Source organism: Doryrhamphus excisus, linkage group LG21, assembly GCF_037039965.1.
Source record: "Doryrhamphus excisus strain RoL-2023G ecotype Guam linkage group LG21, RoL_Dexc_Guam_v1.1, whole genome shotgun sequence".
Classification (NCBI taxonomy): domain Eukaryota; kingdom Metazoa; phylum Chordata; class Actinopteri; order Syngnathiformes; family Syngnathidae; genus Doryrhamphus; species Doryrhamphus excisus.
The window spans coordinates 1766583-1789759 of NC_136377.1; the positions used below are offsets into that span (position 1 = coordinate 1766583).

Genomic DNA, 23177 nt, shown 5'->3' on the forward strand with positions numbered 1-23177 from the left:
TCACAGTTCCACATGTCCAAAAGGAGTAGGAAGAAGCAAAGCTTATTAAATCCTACCCCTCCATCTGGTACTTCTACAATCAGTAACTGTTACATTTGTTCACTTCCTGCTTTCCTAAAAAAAAATTTTTACTTTATTTTTTTATAATTTTTTTTATATAGCAAATTTTTTTTGCTTTCCTATAGTTAAGTTTTTATTTATTTATTTATTTATTTTATGTTTTGTCCCGTACCGAAGTACGAGACCCATGATCACATATTTAAGAGGAGCTGCCCGTGCCTTATCCAGTGCGAGCGTGCACTGCCGTCCGACTGCCAGAACGACGATGTTTCCCCGTTTGTCATCTTGTAAACATCCGCGACGTTGGATGATGCTTCGATGGAGCTGTAGCACTGTGTCACCACCTTGACCTTGTCCACTTCCGGGTCACGGTCCAGCTCTGCTCTGTACTGAATATCCAGATCTGAACGAGAAGAACAAAAATGAGACACGGTAAGACTTCTTCTGAGGGTTAAGGAACAAAAAAGTAAACCCTTTTCACCTTTTTCCTTTTGCAGTAGGAATTCCAGGAAGTCCTGGATGACGCTAGACCTCATGGTGCAGATACTGTTGTAGCCCTCCAAAATAGGGAAAGGGATGGCACTGCTGGGAATATGATTCCTGTGCAAGAATTTCAGGATCTTGAAGGCATGCGAGCCTAAGCGGTCTTTGCTCTTGGAGAAAATGTCAACAAAACCTGCGGAATGAGCATGAGAAAAGCACAATATTGAAGTCCGGGTCATTTCAGTTTAATTGCGTCAAGTCGTCACATACCTGGGGTCAGGGAGCACGCCTGTAGCTGTCGTATTACATGACTCAGCTCTCCCCGTAGATTAGCTCCGTTGGAATTCTTAAGAGTGATCAGCATGCTCTCTACATCCACCACCCCGTCTCCTTCGGCATCGAACTGTCCAAAGGCCTGAGACGAAGACGGTAAATCAGGGGTGGGACACATTGGGTTAAAGAGCCTTCTCCATCGCTACCCCAACTCTCTGGGACTCATTGCCCCGACCTTCCGACCTTCAAAAAAACACTCAAAACCCACCTGTTTAAATCCGCTTTTAATGTCTGAATGAATGTATGGAGGCTGCACGGCGGATGAGTGGTTAGCGCGCAGACCTCACAGCTAGGAGACCCGAATTCAATCCCACCCTCGGCCATCTCTGTGTGGAGTTTGCATGTTCTCCCCGTGCATGAGTGGGTTTTCTCCGGGTACTCCGGTTTCCTCCCACATTCCATGACTCCAAATTGTCCATAGGTATGAATGTGAGTGTGAATGGTTGTTTGTCTATATGTGCCCCCGTGATTGGCTGGCCACCGGTCCATGGTGTACCCCGCCTCTCGCCCGAAGACAGCTGGGATAGGCTCCAACACCCCCCGCGACCCTCGTGAGGAAAATGAATGAATGTATAGATATTGTATTTTAATGCATCGTTTACTCTCAATTAGATTATTTTTTTTTCTCTACTGTAAAGCGTTTTTGAGTACTCTGAAAAGCGCTATACAAAAAAAATTATTATTATTATTACTAAAGACAACATACTTGCTCACGGTGCGACAAAACAAAAACACAACACATCCACAGCAACTCAACTACGACTAATATGAGGGAGATAATAATAATGATAATTATTATTATTATTATTATTATTATTACTTACTCACGGTGCGACAAAACAAAAACACAACACATCCACAGCAAGTCAACTACTACTAATATGAGGGAGATAATAATAATTACTATTATTATTATTACTTGCTCACGGTGCGACAAAACAAAAACACAACACATCCACAGCAAGTCAACTACTACTAATATGAGGGAGATAATTATTATTATTATTACTTGCTCACGGTGCAACAAAAAACACAACACATCCACAGCAAGTCAACTACTACTAATATGAGGGCGATAATAATAATTATAATGATAATTATTATTATTATTACTTGCTCACGGTGCGACAAAACAAAAACACAACACATCCACAGCCAACTACTAGTCAACTACTACTAATATCTGGGAGATAAACAACAACTTAAACTCAAAACTCAAAACTTTCCAGACGCCCATAAGACATGCTGGGTAGGCAGATGTGGCCCGCGGGTCGCAGTTTGCCCACCGCTGTTCTAGCTTATATATAAATAATCATTCAAAAAAGTACATGGTACTTTTCTGGGTACACGAGCGGGTTCCGAGTGCAGCTTTTTGGTGACATTCCAGCTCCATTTAGACTAAAGAACACTTTCACCGGTAGGACCATTCATTCACGCCCTTTGGTTACACAAATAAGGTCAAAGTTCAAACAACACAAACCAATAAACCTGATCAGCAAAAAGTGACAAGAGCAGTTCAGGGCTCTTAGTAAAACAGCCAGGCTCAATTGAGTTTTGTTTGACATTGTCAGGGGTTGTATTGACCTGGAAGTGTCTCTAGTACTGCAGTTTTGTGACCTTCTACCCAGCTGGTAAACAAATAGGTCTCAGAAAGTGCCAATTATGTTGTGAATATTGATCCTCTTAGGTGTGCCTACTAAAATGCCAGCTAGTGTACGTCCTCAGGCTTCATCGTTAACTCATTAGATTTTGTGGATCTTCCACATTAGACCGTACCTCTTCACACTCGTCCCTGGGGGCGTCCCTGCTCTCCAACATCTCACAAAACTGTTCCACATTGACGGACTCTTCCCCTCGGTTGAGCCGCTCCTCCAGCCACCGGACCAGCACTCCTTCGTTCCCCGCCAGGACAGACTCCCGGATGACGACTCCCGAGTCGCTGATACGGGCCGCTGCTTCTCTTAGTTTTACTTGTTCGAAAAGGACACCGGGGCTCGGCGGTCCTCCGGTGGGCACGGCGACATTCTTGGGTGCTCTTCCGCCTCTCCCGGGACCGGTGCCTCCTCCGCCGCCTGTGGCCGCAGAGGCCGGACTGTCTTCCGCCAGAGCGGGGCTCTCCGTTTCTACGTCTTCGTCGTCGCCGCTGCCTCCTCCGCAGCCGCTCTCTGCGTTCCCCATAGCGGTTTGGATGACACTTCACCGAATTAATGTGTTCCTGCCGGCAGAAAGGCAGTTTGGGACCGATTGTAGAGGATAACACACGGCTCTCTAAGCTACACTACTACCGCATTGACGTACTGTACGTCGACTTGCCTGAAACGTCGCTAAGCTTTGCGCATGCGCGGCTTCTTCTTCTTCGCTCACGGAAGCACCTGCGAGGCGGCTGATGATTTGGAGGGATGGATGCGGAGGAACACGGAGAGGTGCTACCTTCACCTGCGCCATGCTCGGTTACGTATTAGTAGCGATATTGTCGGCGTCTATGGTGTTCTTTCCTCGCCAGTGGTGGTTACATTTGAGAAGTAAATCAACGCCGACGCGGCTCCTGAGCGGCCAGGAGTTGTCGCTGTACGACGGAGAGGAAGGAAGCGAGGGTGTTTACCTCGCCATATTGGGCCGGGTGTTTGATGTAAACAATGGCCTCAAGCATTATGGACCCGGCGGTGCTTATCATTTTATGGCAGGTAAACTCCAATTGAATATATGATATTGAATGTTATATATATTGTACAGCAGGCTGGACTTATATTCACTCACTGGAAAACATTTGGACACCCCCGGTTAGGGTTAGCATATTAGCATACTAGCATATTTGGACTTACATTGAACTGAAAATGTGGTATAGGTTTTCTGTATGGTGGAAAAAAACTTAACAAAAACTCACCCTCCCTTAAATGCTGGTGTATTTTCAGGAAAAGATTCATCGCTGGCCTTCATCACCGGAGATTTCACTGAAGGCGGCTTGACAGATGATGTGTCCAGTCTGTCCCCATTGCAGGTCGTGGCCTTGTTTGACTGGCTGGCCTTTTATCAGAGGACCTATCATACTGTAGGTACGTACAATACGGTATATTTTCATAGTTAAGAGCATACAAAACCTGTTCACAAACTTTTAAATAGGATTTAACACAGGGGTCTCAAACACGCGGCCCGCGGGCCAAATGTGGCCCGCAGGACACTAGTTTGAGGCCCCCGCCTTGATATGAAAGTTTAATGTTAGTGCGGCCCCGCGCAAGTTTGATATGGATGCTGTATGGTATCATGTACCCAGAAAAAATTATTACGTTTGATTCATGTTCATGTTAAAGGTTAAATAACTGTTATCCTCCCTATTTGTGTGGAAGTGGTAGGTTTTTGGCTATTTAAGTTTAAAGGAAATAACTTGAAGGCTACCGTTTAGGTGGCTAGCTCTCTAGTTTGCGAGTTAGCATGTGTCTCAAGACCCTGCAGTTGCGCAATATGTTGTAAATAAAAAGTATAAATGTGACTATAGTCGTGTTTTGTCATGTCTACAGGGCTCTAATAATGCTTTGTTCATTTTAATCTGAAAAAAATCATTTGTCTACCCACCAACTATATGTGGTTTCTTAAGTTTTTATTATTTGCCGTTTTATTATTATTATTATATTTATTTATTACTGATTGATTGATTTTCTTTATTCTTGATTTGTTTATTTATTTTTCATCTTATTTTGTGTAGAAAAATAAAAAGTAAGATATTTGAGAACAGTGGAATGTTTTATCAGAGCTTTTCTTGTAGAAAATTGGAACCAAAGCAAAGTTTTAAAAATTTTTTTGTTTTTAATAAATGCGTTTTTGTTTTTTTTTGGAAAACCTGATGCGTCCCAGTCTCACCCAGACCCGAGCTCCAGTGGCCCCCCAAGTAAATTGAGTTTGAGACCCCTGATTTAACATTATTAGAGCCCTTTAGACATGAACTAACACCCCTATAGTAACATATCAACTCTGATTTGTGTGTTTTCGTGTGGATTTTTCAGGTTTGGTGACAGGTCGGTTCTACTCTGAAAGTGGAGAGCCCACGGAGATCCTCTTGCATGTCGAAGAGTTGCTCGCAGAGGGTCGACGAATCAAAGCAGAGTCTGAGGCAGAGATGCGTCATTTCCCTGCTTGCAACTCGGAGTGGAGCTCTGCAAGGGGAGGGAGGGTCTGGTGCTCCAACAAAAGGTAAATAAATAAATGGCAAAGCGCTGGTAGAAATAAGTTGCTAAGAGGATGTGACTGCAGTGTTGTCATCAACTTAATGTAGGGATTGTGTATTTGCACTTAAAATGAATCATAACCAATTGTAATTAAAATATTTTTTAGCCAAATATACAAACATTCAATAGAAAATAGTGTGCGTTATATTACATGTTGAGCTATTTCAACTACTGCAAATTTATAAACATTGTGCGGTGATAATTGTCGGTGCAGTTGCTGGAAGCCCGTTGCTGCCACTGAAAAAAATTTTTTTTTAATCCCAATGGTAAGTCATAGTTATCACATGAGTCAATATTATGAGATAAAGTCAGAATTATGACAAGTTGACATGAGAAAGTGATAATTATGAGATACAAACTGCCTTATTCACTGGAGCCATGTGCTTTGTGCCCAAGATGCAGCTCAAATGTGACGGTGGTTATTAACTTCATTCATTCATTTTCAAGTGGTAGAAAATGAATGAATGAAGTTAATAACCACCGTTGATTTAGTCACAATTGTAATCAAATTCCGCCCGAATTAATTTGTAATCAAATTAATCACAATTAATTACCATTTGCAACTGTGGTTATTAACTTCATTCATTCATTTTCAAGTGGTAGAAAATGAATGAAGTTAACAACCACAGTTGCAAATGGTAATTAATTGTGATTAATTTGATTACAAATTAATTTTTATTAAATCAACGGTGGTTATTAACTTCATTCATTCATTTTCAAGTGGTAGAAAATGAATGAAGTTAATAACCACCGTTGATTTAATTCAAATTAATTTGTAATCAAATTAATCACAATTAATTACCATTTGCAACTGTGGTTGTTTAATTTGATTACAAATTAATTTTTATTAAATCAACGGTGGTTATTAACTTCATTCATTCATTTTCAAGTGGTAGAAAATGAATGAAGTTAATAACCACCGTTGATTTAATTCAAATTAATTTGTAATCAAATTAATCACAATTAATTACCATTTGCAACTGTGGTTGTTTACTTCATTCATTCAAAATGAAAAATTCATGAAAATGAATGAAGTTAATAACCACCGTTGATTTAGTCACAATTGTAATGAAATTACACCCGAATTAATTTGTAATCAAATTAATCACAATTAATTACCATTTGCAACTGTGGTTATTAACTTCATTCATTCATTTTCTACCACTTGAATATGTAATCAAATTAATCACAATTAGCATTCGCAACTGTGGTTATTAACTTCATTAATTTTCAAGTGGTAGAAAATGAATAAATGAAGTTAATTACCATTAGCCATGGTCACATGACACTTGGCAATCACCTAATTATGACTTATCGTTGGCATATTTTATTTGCTTCAGTGGCAGAAACAGGCGTAAATATTTGTGAGATTGACTTTATGCCCCCAATATTCTGTCCCATCATCAGCGGCGGAGTAGAAAGGAGCTGGCCGGGTGTCCCAAGGAAACTATTTTCTCCAGGCGCTAACGGGGCCCGATGTGTCTGTGTGAAAGACGCACCAGCAGCCGAGGAGAACCCCAACCTCCAGGAATATGAAGGCTGCCCGACGTATGCCGACTCGTGCTCTTTAGTAGAAAACTAGCGTCTTAAAAACAAGACATTCACGTGGCAGTAACGTCTGAATGGGGAAGTGGTTCATGATCTTTACCATGAATTACAACCATGGTTTTGTTTTACATGACCTTTATGTAAAGACTCCTTTTTTCTAAAAGGATACACGAGGGAGAGACAGGCTAGATATCTGAGCATACAGATACGATGTGCATAAATGTGCATAAAAGATTAACAGAGGCAAGATTTAGGTCTGTCACAATGACAATCACAAACTGCATTTAAAGTACAAAAATGGTTGCAGTGGTCAAAAATATCACACATTTATCTGTACAATTGAACAATTCTTAACGAGGCCGCCCCCGCTTGGCCGTTGATATCTGTCCATCATCTCCTAAACCGTCCGACATGTCACATGATCTCGATAAAGTGCAGCTGTTAGGCTTGGGGGAAATGAAAGAAAGCGGGGAATAACTAGGGGGCGTCGTCGTGGGGGACTGGCATCATGATCGACCAGGGGCCTCGGGGCCAAGTCCAGATTGGAATGTATACATTTTAAAAATCATGACATCATGAAAGGCAAATTATAGTACTTGCAGAGGCATAGTAAAAATTGTTTGGGGGGGGGGGTGTATACTGCAAAAGTGTCTCAACAAACTTGTGCTTTGTGCTCAAGATGCAGCTCAAGTGTGACGGTGGTTATTGACTTCATTCATTCATTGTCTACCACTTGAAAATGTTGATTTAGTCACAATTGTAATCAAATTAATCACAATTAATTACCATTTGCAACTGTGGTTATTAACTTCATTCATTTTCTACCACTTGAAAATGAATGAATGAAGTTAATAGCTACAGTTGCAAATGGTAATTAATTATAATTAATTAATTTAATTAATTACCATTTGCAAATAGTAATAATGAAAATTAATTTAATTAATTACAATTTGCAAATGGCAATTAATTACAAATAATTACATTAATAATTAATTACCATTTGCATCTGTGGTTTAATTAATTAAAAACAATTTATTACCATTTGCAACTGTGGTTATTAACTTCATTCATTTTCTACTACTTGAAAATGAATGAATGAAGTTAATAACCACAGTTGCAAATGGTAATTAATTGTGATTAATTTGATTACAATTGTGACTAAATCATTCATTTTCTACCACTTATCCTCACGAGGGTTGCAGGGTGCTGGAGCCTATCCCAGCTGTCTTTCGGGCGAGAGGCTGGGTACACCCTGGTCTGGTCGCCAGCCAATCACAGGGTTATTAATAATTTTTTTATTAATATTTATTTATAATTTTTTTCATGCTCGTTCACATGAAACGCCAATATTATTCTGCTTCCGCTCGAAAGTGAAGGGATCCCAGACAGAGTATTTCTCACAAGACAAGCAAGTAATTATTTGTAGCGTTATGATTATATGATCGCCGCCAAAAGCAACAATGTCGCCGCCAATAGAGCGTGGGCGGACCGCATCTGTCGACGCTCAACATCACACAACTTTGACATCCATCTCCTTACGCCGCTTATCCTCACTAGGGTGGCGTGGGTATGCTGGAGCCTATCCCAGCTGACTTAGGGCCAGAGTGGTCACCACTGCATATTCGTAGATATGAATATTAATTTAGAGTCTGCAATTAAGCAAACGTGTGGGAGGAAACTGGAGGACATACAAACTCCAAAGGAGATTCAAACCCGGATCTACTGACTGTGTGGCCAACATGCTAATCACCGGTCCACTGTGCATCACATAAGTTTGAAGTGTCATATTTTACTGCTCTGAATTATTCAATGCTCTACCTCATTGTGACCACAAGATGGCAGTGTTGATATTGTGTCAACGTTTAACTTTGGTGTTTTTTTCACAGTCACGTGATGCCTCAGCCTCATTGGTGGCGTGTCCCATTATGTGCTGTAATGAGCTGCCTCTTTATCTGTTTTTATATCTTTAGAATGCCCAGAAAAGACAAGAACGTGTGTTCATGTCTTACGTAAGGATGGGCAAAATTTTCCCCCCAAAATGCACTTTTCCTTTAAACAAGAACCAAGGCTTTTTTTTATATTGAACACTTTGCAGTGTGGTACCCCCCCCCCCCCAAGTTAAGTTGAACTGTATGTTATGATTTGGAATCGGATACCCAGTAATACATAAAATAGTGATCCAAATGTTGTTGTACAGGTTCACACGATTTTGATGGTGAGACGCTTCCTAACGTTTTTGTCTATGGGCAGGTCACATCATGTAGCAACAAACCTGCGTTGATGACGTAATAAACCACAGGTAAACACCTTCATAACAGTGTTTTGGTACTGATGTGTATCATTGAAGTGCAGTGACCGTGAAAAGTAAGTTACCTCAGTCCAGCGGTTGGCAAATGGATGTTTTGACATCGTTTGATTGAAACAAACAAAAAAAAGGTATAAAGTCCCACTAAAACATGAAATTGTTTTCACATACTGGCGTAGTATAAAGACACTGGTCCAGAATTGTCTGGAATATTCTTGGTTAGTACGTCCTGCTACCCGGTGCGTCTGCGCCCCCCCCCCCAGTAACTGCTAAGTTGGGCTGGGCCTGGCCAGCATCGGCAGGTGGAGAATGTCCAGGCCGTTGCATTACGACACCCCACCCAGAGTTAGCACATCAAAGCAGATGTCACACACCCTCATGGGCTTGTTCAGGTCAAACTTGATGATGGGGATCTCCTTTATGGAGCACTTGTGGCACAAGAGGCGCCCACAGTGACGGCTGGAGACACAGAGAGAGAAGAGAGGTATAAATACATGGTATTTCTGGGAAAATGTACACAGCATACACGTACCTCTGCACAATATTTACATGTTTATGTTTTTGATGGTGTCATTTAGGCAGTCTTTGAAAGCTCGGTTTGACAGGCAAAATGTGGTTGGCTACGGAAGCAATCTTAAATTGTTATTAGATTTACAACAATGTTCAACAAATGTTGATCCAAAATCTGAGGAGAACATCATCCTCAAACTAGTAGTAGGGTTTTTAATGGGTACCCATTTCTACGGGTATGTATCAATGACTCCGGAAGGTAACCCCCGTGAGGAGTGTAGGGGTGGCGTGTTACTAACCAGTGATGCTTCCTTGTTGTAACGCCAAACTTGGCAGCGCACTCATAGCAGTTGGATCCATCACACCAAGGAGGCTCTTTGGATAGCATATCTATTGGAAAAGAAATAAGTAATAGAAGAACATGATACAGTTGTCCCTTGATACGTAGCAGTTCAAACATGTTTTTTTTTTTCTTCAGAAATTAATAAGATGATCGCCATTTTGGCCTGAATATAGCCTATTTGTAAAAAATGTATTTTCGGCCTAAATTAAGCATTATCAATCATCAAAATGTGGAAATGAAATAAAAAACAAAAGGCAGAACAAGCATTGTAATTGCGATTGTAGTATCCTACATTGACCTCTAGGTGTCAGTAATTGTTCTGGTAATTTGTGCTGGTTTAATATATAGCTAGATAGACTCTTTATTGTCATTCATTCATTTTCTAACGCTTTTTCCTCACGAGGGTCGCGGGGGTGCTGGAGCCTATCCCAGCTGTCTTTGGGCGAGAGGCGGGGTCGACTGGTGGCCAGCCAATCACAGGGCACATATAGACAAACAACCATTCACACTCACATTCATACCTATGGACAATTTGGAGTCGCTAATTAACCTAGCATGTTTTTTTGGAATGTGGGAGGAAACCGGAGTACCCGGAGAAAACCCACGCATGCACGGGGAGAACATGCAAACTCCACACAGAGATGGCCAAGGGTGGAATTGAACCCTGGTCTCCTAGCTGTGAGATCTGCGCACTAACCAGGCGCCTTTATTGTCATTGCACAATAACAGCAGTGACATTGCCAACGAAATGTTGTTGCCTGGCTCCCGTATAATAATAATAATAATAATAATGTGGAGAATAAATGGATGTCATCAAATATGAACAATGTACAGCGTAAACAGTAATTTGTACAAATAATTGAAATAATTTAGAATAAATAATAATAATAATTTAAGGTTTTGCGTGTGGGCAGGTAGAGGGGCTTATTTGGTATTCAGCAGTACACACACACACTTGGAATTTAGAAGATCACTAAACAGTTTTTTTATGTATTCCATTTATTAATATCGAATCCTACTTTGCGAAAATGCCCTTATTAGGTCTGGGACGTTTAATAAACGATAAACGAGGGATGACTGTACAATGTTGTGAAGATACTTAGATTTTAAAATTAACTGAATTAACTGATTGTATTGCACATAATTTAACAATATGACAATATAAATTACACCTCAGTTTGTAGACAGTTTATGCGTCTTTCACTTTAAAACAACATCTAAGCATAGAGATCCACAATCTGACAGCCGGAATCTGTCACACAGACAAGATCAGACCATTGCAAATAAGGCATCAACTCACCGAGAAGGCGGAACAGCAGCTGTTTTGTTGCCACCTGGTAGTTGAAAATGTTGATGCCCTGATTGTTATTGATGCCCAGGCGAGCGCCAGCCCTCACGATGGCGCGGCACAGGTTTGCGTTTCCCTTCATGTAGGCCAGGAGCAAAACTGCAAACAAAGTCGTGTCGTGTTCATTTCACCCATCACAGGTGTGCGGCTGTTGTGCCATAAATAAGAGATCGTGTCAGGTTACCTGTGTTACCCTCGTTATCCGGCTTGTCCAAAGGGTATTCGGGCATACACTCCAGGAACAACTCAAAAATGGCAGCAGCATTCTCTTTACCGTAATGGCCTAGAATGTGCATTGGGGACTGACCTCTAAAGTAATGATAGGACAAATTCATGCAGTTATGTTTTGCAGAAATCATATCGAAAACTGAAATATACCTGAGATTAAAGGCTTCAGCATCGATGTTGGACTCTGTGAGGAGGGATCTGACATTGTTAAGGCGACCCTGCATCACAGCCAGATGAAGAGCTGGGAAAAAAAACACACATGGAAGCGCTGTGTTACAACAGAGTACATTCACTTTGCATTGAGAGGATGTGCAGATAATGTTGACCCATCTTGTGTTGCAGGGAAAAAAGAGCTTATATTCTGCTGAAATGTATAATTTATCATCTAGTATTTGCCTACCACACATCAGCAATGGAGGGTTTTTTTCCTCCAAAAATGTTCATTGCTATCCTTTGTATGCATTCAAACTAGGGCTGTCCCACTATTGATATTGGACCATTCATTCATTCATTCATTTTCTACCGCATTTTCCTCACAAGGATCCCGGGTGTGCTGGAGCCTATCCCAGCTGTCTTTGGGCGAGCCAGCCAATCACAGGGCACATATAGACAAACAACCATTCACACTCACATTCATACCTATGGACAATTTGGAGTCGCCAATTAACCTAGCATGTTTTTGGAATGTGGGAGGAAACCGGAGTACCCGGAGAAAACCCACACAGAGATGGCTGAGGGTGGAATTGAACCCTGGTCTCCTAGGTGTGAGGTCTGCGCCCTAACCACTAGACCGCCGTGCCGCCGATATTGGACCAATATCAGCAAAAAATGTATTATATTGGCCTGCATCAAACATTTCTGATATTGGCACTCCAATACAAGCAGCCGATTCTGGAATATACAGCAAGAAATCCCGTGTTTGTGTTGGCATTCTTGGCCAGTAAAGCGGATTCTGAAACGCATATCACTAGAAAAGCGCCATGAAACGTACCGTTGTTGCCATTCTCGTCCTCAGCAGCAAAATCAACGCCATTCTCCAAGAGAACAGAACAAATTGTGGCCAGGTCCTGCTGAGCGGCCAAGTGCAGGGCAGTCTGTCGGTGTTTGGTCAGCTCATTCACCTTGGCTCCTGCAAGCAGCTGGAAAGTCAAAGAGAAAAAAAAAACAGAATTGAAGGTAAAAGGTCAAAATAAATGAAGGAAAAACAATACCAGGAGGAAATACAATACCAGATTTCGAACAATGATCTCCGACCCAGCCTGCACTGCCAAGTGGAGAGGGGTGAGTTTAGCAGCATCCTGAACCCTGGAGTTGACATTAGCTTGAACACTGATCAGGAACAGGACGCTTTCGATGTCGGAGTTTTGCACAGCCACATGGAGGAAATTTCGCCCTTTGTTGTCAACCTGGACAGAGAAATTAAGGTCTCGGATAAATGCTGGGGATGACCTTGGAGAGGAAGTGGCGTTTTGGTGACATTCCGACCTGCTCAGCAGCACCTGGCTCCCTTTTGAGGATCGCTTCGGCCGCCTTGTTGTTCTTGTGCGTCATAGCACAGGCAAATGGTGTCATTCCTTGGCGGTCGCGAATGTTAAGACGGATGTCTGGATGGGAAATCAGGAGCTGTATAATAACGTTGTGCTGGTTGCTAATGGCAGCATGGATAGGCGTTCTACCCTCTGAATCCTGGCAAAGTGAAAGCATATTTTTAGAACGCCCTCAGTGGTGATGAAGATGAAATACAAATTGGATGAGACTGACCTGCGTGTTCACATTAGCTCCAAACTCCAAAAGGCACTGCACCACCTCCTCCAGTCCCCAGCTGCTGGCTAGGTGGAGAGGCATTTGTCCGTCTCGGGCCTCTTCTTCTCCTTCCCCGTTTGGGCCGGGCCGTCTCGGGCTGTTCACGTCGCAACCGCTGGGCAGACATGCAGTATATTATGTTACCGTGCATCTTTGGGCGGAGTTAACAAGAATGTTTCATGGTGGAAAAGGAGTGGCTTTCAAACCTGCGGATGAGGAAGCAAGCCGAGACCTCGTTGTTCTCATCAACGGCTCTGTGCAGGAGGGTCTGCTGGCAGCCAGAAGGACCTTTGCTCCAACACGTCGCATCGCAACCATGACGGACCTTGGAGAGCAGGAGAAAATGCCAAAATGTACGTTTTTGTTGTCGAAGCATCAACACGAGTAAACAACAAATTGGGTCCAACCCCAAGCGTAAGCGGTCAGTATAATAAATTAGGATGGAAAGGTTTCTTGCCAGTGTGGAAGCAATATCTTCCAGGCCATTCTCCAAAGCCAGCCACAAAGGAGGGTCCCCTTTGTCATCAACTACAGACATATCGGCTCCTCGTGTGCAAATAGCATCCACTACTAGCGGCAGCTGGTTACTGATGGCCAACTGCAGTGCTGTTTGTCCCTCCAGGGTCCTGACATGAAAAATACATACATTTTAAAAGATAAATTGTCCAAAAAACAATGAAAAGTACAACTAATGTGTTGGTTAAAGGGGTTACCGGACGTTGATGTCTGCCTGGTGCTCGAGAAGGAAAAGGGCGCTCTTGCTGTCTTGTCTTTGGATGGCCATGTGGAGTAGGGTTTGACCGTTGGACATGGTGTCATTGATAGACGCTCCAGAGCCCAGCAGTTGAGCTGCTATGGTGTGCATACCTGACGGCGGAATTGGCAAAGTCACACAACCCAATGCAGACGTACACCATGTCAAAGACATTCCATTTGAATCCCATTCCCATGTACCTGTCCAGAGGGCCAAGCCCAACACTGTCTGGTCCATAGAGTCTTTGAGACTGAAGTCTGGAATGATCTGGAAATTGTTGGAGGCATGTAGTGCATTTGCTGCAACATAGTCACAAAGGGAAAAAATAAACAATTTTACATAATACGGGCTTGTGCTTGTCTAATAAAACAACTTGAAGACCTTCCTTTGTGAAGAAAATCCTCACCTTTCTGCTCAAGGATGACAGAGACCACATCTGGGTGGTTGTGAGCGATGGCCAAGTGGAGGGGGGTCTGCATCGCCACACCAAAAGTGTCATCAGGCAAAGCTTTCTGGGTCTGCAGGTTGGGGTTTGCCCCCTGCTGGAGCAGCTCGGCCGTCAGGCTGGCGAGGCCACAGCGGCATGCTGTATGAAGAGGGCTTTCCCCCTGAAATCGGATAAATATCATATATATATATGATTAAAATTATAGTTGTCCCTTGCTGCATCATGGCTCCAAACATCACACCCTCATTTTTGGGGTTTACCAAAAATGAATAAATGATAGCCGTTTAATTCTTAAATGTGGTCTATTTGCAAAAAATATAATATATATTTAAGCAAGTTTTACATATTCATGGTCTAAATTCAGTATTTAAGCACAAAAAATGTCTAAATGAATAAAAACAAATTTTCAAAAAATACACACACTCCTTTAAGAAGCGGGGCCTGTGAAGTGACGAGTGAGTGACGTCAGCTAGCTCGAGTTGACTATTAGCTGAGCGCTACCAGCATGTTAGCAGTGTAGAGAGTGGCCGACAGCAGCTCCTGTGTGAATGTCCACTGCATGTGTTCTCTGCTTTGGTCATAAAGCGACTGAAGTGCACAGAGTCTCTCGTCAACCACCAACAGCGGCATTAGCGTACTAACAACAACAACAAACTGTGCTTAGCTGACTTAGCAATGTTGTACGCACCCACTTGTTAACATGGTTGACCTTTGCCCCATGAGTGGCGAGGAAAAGAGCAGCTTCCTCATTGGCTACACAAGTTGCTCTTTGCATTAGGCAGTTTCCTGCAAGAAGATGAGAATACAATACACTGAAGGTTAAGGTGTTAAAAAGGAATAAAAAGGCTAAAAACGGAGCCACACCTGTTGACATATCTGGCGCATCTGCATTGCTCCCCCTCTGGATGAGCTGTGCTGCAAAGCTATTTTCATCGAATGAGGTGCCGTTCACGAACGGAGCATCGTCATCGAATGGATTGACAGAAGTGTCCGAGGAGACGGTGATGTACTGCAGCGCCAGCCACAGAGGTGTGCTGCCCTCGTGGTCTTTCAGTTCCAGGTCAAGGCTAGCAGAACATACAGTGGACAAAAAAAATTAAAAAAAAACTTCAATGTGCAGCGAGAAATTGCTAAACTGAGAATACGTGTGAGATTGTAATTCATAAAGTGAATTATGTTGCCAAATCAGTTTTACATGAGAGGAACTTACTGTCTGCACTCCAGGAGCTGGCTGAAGACCGGCTCATTCCCCGAAGACACGGCTTCGTGCAAAGGAGTTCTAACAAAGGACACAGAGATGTAGATATAACATATACATATATATTTCATTTTGTGTTAGAAGTGAAAAAGCATATTATTATTGCTGTTGTGTGTGTGTTTTTTTTTTTAAATAAAATTTCATTTTGTAATATTAGGACTAATGGACTCTGTTTCTATTCTCATAATATTCCTCATCCCAATTATCCAAAAATTACAATTTTATTTTGTTATTTTCCATAATATTATGACCTTCTAAAATAACATTTTTATAACATAAATATAATTTCATTTTGTAATATTCGGACAATTGGACTCTGTTTCTATTCTCATAATATTCTGACTTTATTCTAATAGAACTTTTTCCTCATCTGAATTATCAAAAAATTACAATTTTATTTTGTTATTTTTCATAATATTATGACCTAAAATAACATTTTTATAACATGAATATAATTTCATTTTGTAATATTAGGACTATTGGACTTTGTTTCTATTCTCATAATATTCTGACTTTATTCTAATAGAACCTTTTCCTCATCCCAATTATCCAAAAATTACAATTTCATTTTTGTTATTTTTCATAATATTATGACCTTCTAAAATAACATTTTTATAACATGAATATAATTTCATTTTGTAATATTCGGACTATTGGACTCTGTTTCTATTCTCATAATATTCTGACTTTATTCTAATAGAACCTTTTCCTCATCCCAATTATCCAAAAATTACAATTTCATTTTGTCATTTTTCATAATATTATGACCTTCTAAAATAACATTTTTATAATATATAAATAACATATCCAGTGTTTTTTCCCCAACTATTTCAACTTTGTTGTTGTAAATGTTATTCTCCGATTTTAGACGTATTCTCATTTATTATTTTTTTGACTGCATTATACCCAATCCCGGTATGTTGATAAAGCATGTGACCAACCTGCCCTTGCTGTTCTGCATGTTGGGGTTGGCTCCGGCCTTGAGCAGGGCTCCTGCAATCTGCGCCATGCCGCACATCACATCTGCAGAGTGTTTCTTGGGGCTGAAGGAACAAACGAGGTGAAGAGGGGTTTCCACCGCCCCCACGGTGGCAGCGTTGACCTGAGCCGAGTGACGAATCAGGAAGACGGAAGCAAATTCATCACCTGAAAAAAAAAAAAAAAGAGAGAGAGAGAGAGACATTAGGATGAGATATTTTGTTTTATTGTGAATGCAGCAGATATTCCACTGATATCTTGAGGGGCGTATTTGAATTCAAAGGCCGAATGGACGTTTTAAGTAGTGACTTCAAACCTCTTTGGATGGCCTTGTGCAGAAGGCTCCATCCGCTCTGGTCCCCCATATCCACATCAGCTTTGTTGTTAACGAGAGTAGTGGCAATACTTTCCAATTTCCGTGAGAGTGCCAGGTCTAGAGCCAAGTCGCCATTGTTGTCCAGTTCATTCAACTTGCCGGGCAGCTAAGAGAACGCCACAAAACTGTTTATAGCGCAATAAAAACTCTTTATTCTACCCTGCTACTTCCATCATAAGTCAAGATGTTAGTCAAGAGCAGCAGACCTGCGAGTCCATCTCAATGAGATAGAGGAAAACCACATCTTCTCGCTCGACTTTGATGGCTTTGTGGAGAGGATAGTCTGTTTTGGACTTGATCATCTTGTACAAAAGCTGGGCACTCATGGTGCTGAAATCTTCTTTCCTCAGGTCATCCTGAAAGAGACGACAAGACAAAAATTCCTCCAAGTGCTGCGAAAATCATTCTCATTTCTGTCTTCTGGTCCGCCATTCCCTCTCCCTAAGAGTCCATGCTTTTTTTTTTCTAGTTTATGCCTCCTTCCTGCTCTTTCTGCAGCTGCGAGATCGTATATAGATTTAACTCACTCTCCTGAAATGAGAGCTTCTTTCCTACAGATCAATATTTTGTAGGTCCCTTGCAAATAGAGGACTGAATGAAGCTAGGGGTGATGCCTGCTGTTGTGTGGCATGACACAACTGCTGACAGGTTCACGGATGCGGAAACAATGACCGCCCTGCATGCTGCGTCGTACACTAGACGTAAACGGTCCTTGACTTGTGTAATGCTGTGCCAATGCACGCCATTTTTGATCACAAATTGTTTGCCCGGTGAGTAAACTAGTCTTCAAACTTTTCAGGCATGCCATCTTTTTACATAGATTCATTTGTGGTGGGCTGACGCAAATTGATTTCATTGATTTCCTGCATAATAAACAAGTTATAGAGGTGAGGAAATAATTAAAAACAGAGTAGATGAAAACAACAGCAGCTTAATCAACACGCTGATTTTCACCATTCGTTGCTAGGCTTTGAACGTAACCCCCGCAATTCTGTACACAGACTTGACCGTTGATTTATACGCAATATACCAAACTGAGAAAGAGTTTGAGCGCGACTGCATATGGAGGAACTCACCCAGTGGCTGGCTATAATCTCTCCACAGTAGTTCATCAGTGTCGTGGCATTTAGCTCCTCGGCAGTTTGGTAGAAGCGAATACAGTTCCTGACGTTCACCGAAGACATGACACCTTTTTCACACCTAAAAAGGTAATACGTGGACACGCAGGTCGGTATGCTGCATAGCTTTTGTTGGACATTCATTAGGTACAGTATATCTCGTGCATTTTTTCGCAACTTTTTATTTTTCTACACAAAATAAGATGAAAAATAAATACACAAATCAAGAAAAGAAAATCAATCAATCAGTAATAAATAAATATAATAATAATAATTAAATGGCAAATAATAAAAAATTAAGAAACCACATATAGTTGGTGGGTAGACAAATTATTATTATTATTAAAATGAACAAAGCATTATTAGAGCCCTGTAGACATGACAAAACACGACTATAGTCACATTTATACTCTTTTTATTTACAACATATTGCGCAACTACAGGGTCTTGAGACACATGCTAACTCGCAAACTAGAGAGCTAGCGACCTAAACGGTAGCCTTCAAGTTATTTCCTTTAAACTTAAATAGCCAAAAACTTACCACTTCCACACGGATAGAGAGGATAACTATTAACAGTTATTTAACCTTTAACATGAACATTAATCAAACGTAATAATTTTTTCTGGGTACATGATACCATACAGCATCCATATCAAACTTGCGCGGGCCGCACTAACATTAAACTTTCATATCATGGCGGGGGCCTCAAACTAGTGTCCGCGTGTTTGAGACCCCTGGTGTAAAGTATCCGTATGTGTTCAGTGTTTGATGACTTGCTGACCTTTCTCTGAGCATCTGAAGCTGGAAGCGGTTGGCCAACTTCATCAAGGCAATGAGAAATGCGTCGTCCTCACTGAGCTCCAACTTGTCAGTGTACACCCAGCGCAACATCGCCATGGCAACCTCAGGCTTGCAGTCTACAGACACAGGCGATGTTGAAGCAAGGTACTGAAGGTACTGGTCAGTAGTTGAGGCAAATTGTCTTCGTGGAAAAGCAGCTTGGACTTTGACAAGTTAAATGTCCACACTTAATAAATAAAGTGACTTACTAAAATAAATATTTGTCATCCTACCCAGTCCAGTCTATTAAATGACTGTTTGTTAGAATGCTACTTTAGGACAGTGAACCTACCAGATAGGTCCAATTCAGAGGTGGTGGTCATATTGCTGAGGCTCCAGACATCGCTGCGAGCAGCCAGGACAAACTTATGGGCGCTGAGCTCATACCCAGCAACTTTCACTCGCAGATCACTGTAATTCGAAGACAGATTCCCTTGAATACATTTGCTTTTCCAAAGGTGTCCTTTTCAGCGCATCACAGCTCTCACCTGTACTGGTCCTGCTGAAACAGGTCTGATACAATGTCCAGCAGGCGACTAATGAAGGTGTCTTCAGATGACGGGCTGCTCGGGCCTTGGCCGGGAACCTGAGAGGCAAGCACGGCGCAGCGTCTCTCGGTGTCCGCCAGCTTCTGCTGCATCTTTACGTACTCCTGCCTGAGCAGGGCCAGATGCTTCTGCAGCTTGGCCACCTCCTCTGTGACGACAAACAGACGACAATTCAGGGCTTTAGAAAGCTTACTTTTTGAGTCTTGGAAGTACTCTTGAGAGGAAAAATACTGCATTTCCGAAATAAAAATGGTGTTTTAAGTTAACTGTTTGCACTTCATTATAGTTCCCCAGCAGGGGTTCGCCAAAGAAAAGAAAAAGTGAACATAATAAAAAGCTCATAGAAAGGACAAACACCCACCAACACTGGCTGCTCTTTTGGTCTCAAGCGCAAAAAGATGATTAAATGCTAACGAATGCTAAAGGAGTCGTGGATTCGGTGCACTGTTACAAGGAGATTTGGGAAATGAAATAAAGCATCTTCCATACTATTTTAAGGAGGTACGCAATTCTTGCATTTGAATGATTTTTTTATAACTTAATAACTGTTCGTCTCTACCAAATTACCTTTGGCAAGTTCCAATGATGAGATAAAAATTCATAATTGTGAGATATTTAATAGGTAGGTAGGTAGATACTTTATTCATCCCCATGGGGAAATTTGCATGTTCCAGCATACTTAATAGAAGTAGAATATCTTAAAAAATTATTACCTTGAGAATAATTATACAATAATATTTTATTATATTTTTATATTTTATATAAATATTATATAATAATTAGTAATGATTACCTTCTTTCTGTGGCATTTTTTTCTTTTTAGCAAGAATTTATTTTCATCATTTATTTTTCTTTTTTCTACTTCTACTTGTTAATCCAAGGAAAATAATGTTTTTTTTTTTAATCACCTCACCTGTTAACACATTAATACATATAATTACATCCAAAGTGCATTTTAGAAAAAATTATTTTCGCATTTTCCCAAGGAAATGAGGAAGCATGATGCATGCATACAATGAATGCATACATTTAAATTAAATATTAAAAGACAAAATCAGATATTTGACTTAGAACTAGTTGTACAGTGTACATACATATGTATGCTAAGCGGTAATTTGACTAAAATGTTGGCTCATGTACTTCAAAATAAGCCAGAGATTAGTTATATATTGCATATTTTAATGTCATTTCTGACCTGTGGTCTGTAACCCACTTTTGTGTCCCGACCCACCATTTGAGAACCACTGCTCTAACAAGACTCTTCATGTTGAAACACTAATTCATGACTCAGGCAAGTCCGCAGGGTCCGATTTCCTTCCGTTACAACACTAAAGTTTTTGCGAAGGAAAGCAAAAAGTGCTGAGGAGGCGAGTTACTTTGTCCTGCCTTGTAAACCGTTGCTGGCATAGTGGCTGGTCATGTGATTTCTAAAAAAAAAAAACACGTGATGACCACCCACACAGGAAGTGGGGTGGTAGGCTGTAGGGGCAGCATCTGTACATTAATTGACCAAACGCTGCGTAATGACTACGTAAACTACTTGAAATCTCGCTAACTTGAATAAGTATTCATTCATGTATACACTTTGGAAAACATATAAAACAAAGTACTTTCAGTTGACAGCACAGGCACCACTGGAGTGTTTACTATTTTTCTACAGGTGAGGACAGCAGCCTTGTAATGAGGTTAATGGTCCTGACACTTGATTATAGGATAATGTATATATATATATAATGTATATACATAACCTCATTTACTCGACATGACCAGGACACATAATTCTGCTTACATTAATTTACTCGATGACCATTTAAAGCGAGCTATGACTTTAACAATTATCTCCCACCTTAAAAAAAATCAAGAATTAAACGTTTTTATGCAAGCACACCAGCCAGCTACAATAAGGTTTTTAGTAAGAACAAAACGCCATCGTCTTTTAGCTAGTCCAGTGAAGTCGAAGCAGCTAATAAATTAAGCTAGCAACGCCGATGCTGATAAAGCCTGCCTAACATGTCCAAGCCCTACATGGCAATAACAATGTCGCAGTTCACCCGCAACAATGACTACTTATATACGCGTCTTAAACGACACTTGACAGAGTCAAACAGCGCAGCACGTCTGCGGGAATAAAAGGGAGTGGACGGGCAAGACCCCTCCAAAAAAAATCACTCTCATACCTTCCGCCATGTTGCTCTGCGTTCGCTTCGTGACCGGGCGTCTTTCTCGCGATAAGACAAGTTTAGCCCGAGAGTAGTGAAAGTGTTGCGTTCAAGTACGCGTCCGGCATGTGGACAGTTATCACGTGACAGTGAAGTCGATATGAATTGAGTGATTTTGGGGAGTCAACTAACATGTAATTCCACTTTAGAAACCATGTTTGTTTATGTGTCATTTGTATTTTGTTTGTATGTCATTGTATTATTTGTATAATATCAGGGCGGAACGTTAATTCAGCCATCCCGTTACCCTTCTTGTGTGTCTCCCTAAAGTAGTTACACAACAGTGTTGTTTCGGTTAGTCGGATCTTCTGGAACAAATAAGGACGCTAACCGAGGTTCCACTGTAAAGTGTTCAAATTGCATGTTCATAGATGATAACATGAATTTTGTATCGATCCACAACCACGCCGGAATAAAACAGACAAAGTGCATATTGGAAAAAGAACATCTTTTAGAAGAACTTACTACAGGTGACAGATTTCATAAGATGAAAAACGTACATCAGTAATTTGTCTTTGTACATTAAGCAGAATAATAATGAGATGGTAGATCAGAGGAAGGAACAGCACGACAAAATGGGCATACATACAAACATTCACAAACAAAATCGCCAAAACATCCAGAAAAAAAATTAAATTAAATTAAAAAAATCAAGATAGGCATGCATAACAAGTTTTACTTTGGACAACACTGACAAAAAAAAAAGAGCAGTTACTGAGAGAGCAGAATTTTGGAGGACCTCAAATTGTATTTTATATTCTACTAGGTGTTTATTGCTACATTAAATTGGGAGCAACACTATGAAATGGCAAGTGAGCTGGCAATCTGACCAATTCAAACAATGCCGATACAGCATTTCTTCTCATGGCAAACCAACGCAGGTTGAAGCATTCTATCTTGGAGGCACTTTTGCAACAAAGAAAAAGGAGCATGCGCAAACGTGAATGGTCAGGTTGTTTTGCTTAAGATGCTAGAACGGGAAACTAAGACTTTTGAATTGCTAAAATAAAGTCAGTAATTACTGAAGTGTGGAACATGTCGGATGTTTGAAGAGGTGCCAGACGTGGAGGGATGCTGCCATTCGAATCGCGCTTGAGTCAATCAAGCGCTTGGCAGCAGCATTGCAATGCTCCGTTCAAGGCCCTCCGGCTGAAACAACCCTTGGAGGAAAGTTGAGGAAAATGAAGAAAAATAAATGTGATCTAGCGCTATTCATTTACTCTAGGTTTGTGATGTATGGAGACAGAGCTTATACAGTTCAGGAGTTTCCATATACACTCACCATGGGGGAGGCTTAATGATTTATATGAATTGCTAAGATGAATTTTCCAAGATGGAACGATAAAAACAGTAACTGGGTGCAAGATTGGGAATATATTTTGGCTTTTCTCACGTTTCCACAGATACGTAAGAGTGCCCAAGAGACATGGCCAGCCGCAGTCAACCGTGATCACGG

The 23177-nt window shown here is 41.1% G+C and overlaps 3 protein-coding genes across 4 annotated transcripts in view; 1 reads left to right on the plus strand and 2 right to left on the minus strand.

The window, feature by feature from the left end:
- zzef1 (zinc finger, ZZ-type with EF hand domain 1) overlaps positions 1-3195 on the minus strand; it is a 45390-nt gene extending 42195 nt beyond the window's left edge. For both annotated transcript variants that reach the window (XM_078787803.1, XM_058087168.2), the window contains exons 1-4: positions 2653-3195; positions 814-958; positions 542-736; positions 280-463 (exon numbers count right to left, since the gene is read on the minus strand). In XM_078787803.1, coding sequence (XP_078643929.1) covers positions 280-463; positions 542-736; positions 814-958; positions 2653-3054 — 926 coding nt within the window. In that variant the 5' untranslated portion in view covers positions 3055-3195. The remainder of the gene's footprint in view (positions 1-279; positions 464-541; positions 737-813; positions 959-2652) is intronic.
- On the plus strand, positions 2855-6703 carry cyb5d2 (cytochrome b5 domain containing 2). The gene is made up of 4 exons (XM_058087171.2): positions 2855-3560; positions 3789-3929; positions 4875-5061; positions 6504-6703. The coding sequence occupies exons 1-4, from the start codon at positions 3263-3265 to the stop codon at positions 6676-6678; spliced, it is 801 nt and encodes a 266-aa protein (XP_057943154.2). The 5' UTR covers positions 2855-3262; the 3' UTR covers positions 6679-6703.
- A 1437-nt stretch (positions 6704-8140) lies between these two features.
- On the minus strand, positions 8141-21816 carry ankfy1 (ankyrin repeat and FYVE domain containing 1). The gene is made up of 25 exons (XM_058087882.2): positions 21680-21816; positions 19443-19650; positions 19247-19365; positions 18896-19031; positions 18072-18195; positions 17202-17351; positions 16936-17101; positions 16583-16787; positions 15594-15662; positions 15248-15450; positions 15072-15169; positions 14342-14543; positions 14136-14234; positions 13895-14048; positions 13639-13807; positions 13388-13506; positions 13140-13296; positions 12864-13064; positions 12608-12784; positions 12370-12517; positions 11529-11619; positions 11335-11459; positions 11103-11249; positions 9759-9849; positions 8141-9408 (listed from the first exon to the last, which is right to left on the minus strand). The coding sequence occupies exons 1-25, from the start codon at positions 21687-21689 to the stop codon at positions 9276-9278; spliced, it is 3501 nt and encodes a 1166-aa protein (XP_057943865.2). The 5' UTR covers positions 21690-21816; the 3' UTR covers positions 8141-9275.
- Positions 21817-23177: the final 1361 nt, after the last annotated feature.

Excerpts from the sequence above, each read along its gene's own strand:
- cyb5d2 (XM_058087171.2), top strand. The coding sequence starts at position 3,263 with ATGATTTGGAGGGATGGATGCGGAGGAACACGGAGAGGTGCTACCTTC. Across the intron at positions 3,930-4,874 it reads GAGGACCTATCATACTGTAG|GTTTGGTGACAGGTCGGTTC; the intron begins GTACGTACAATA and ends TGGATTTTTCAG. Across the intron at positions 5,062-6,503 it reads GTCTGGTGCTCCAACAAAAG|CGGCGGAGTAGAAAGGAGCT; the intron begins GTAAATAAATAA and ends TCCCATCATCAG.
- ankfy1 (XM_058087882.2), bottom strand. Across the intron at positions 15,451-15,593 it reads CAGCTCCTGGAGTGCAGACA|CCTTGACCTGGAACTGAAAG; the intron begins GTAAGTTCCTCT and ends ATGTTCTGCTAG. Across the intron at positions 13,065-13,139 it reads GAGCTAATGTGAACACGCAG|GATTCAGAGGGTAGAACGCC; the intron begins GTCAGTCTCATC and ends TCACTTTGCCAG.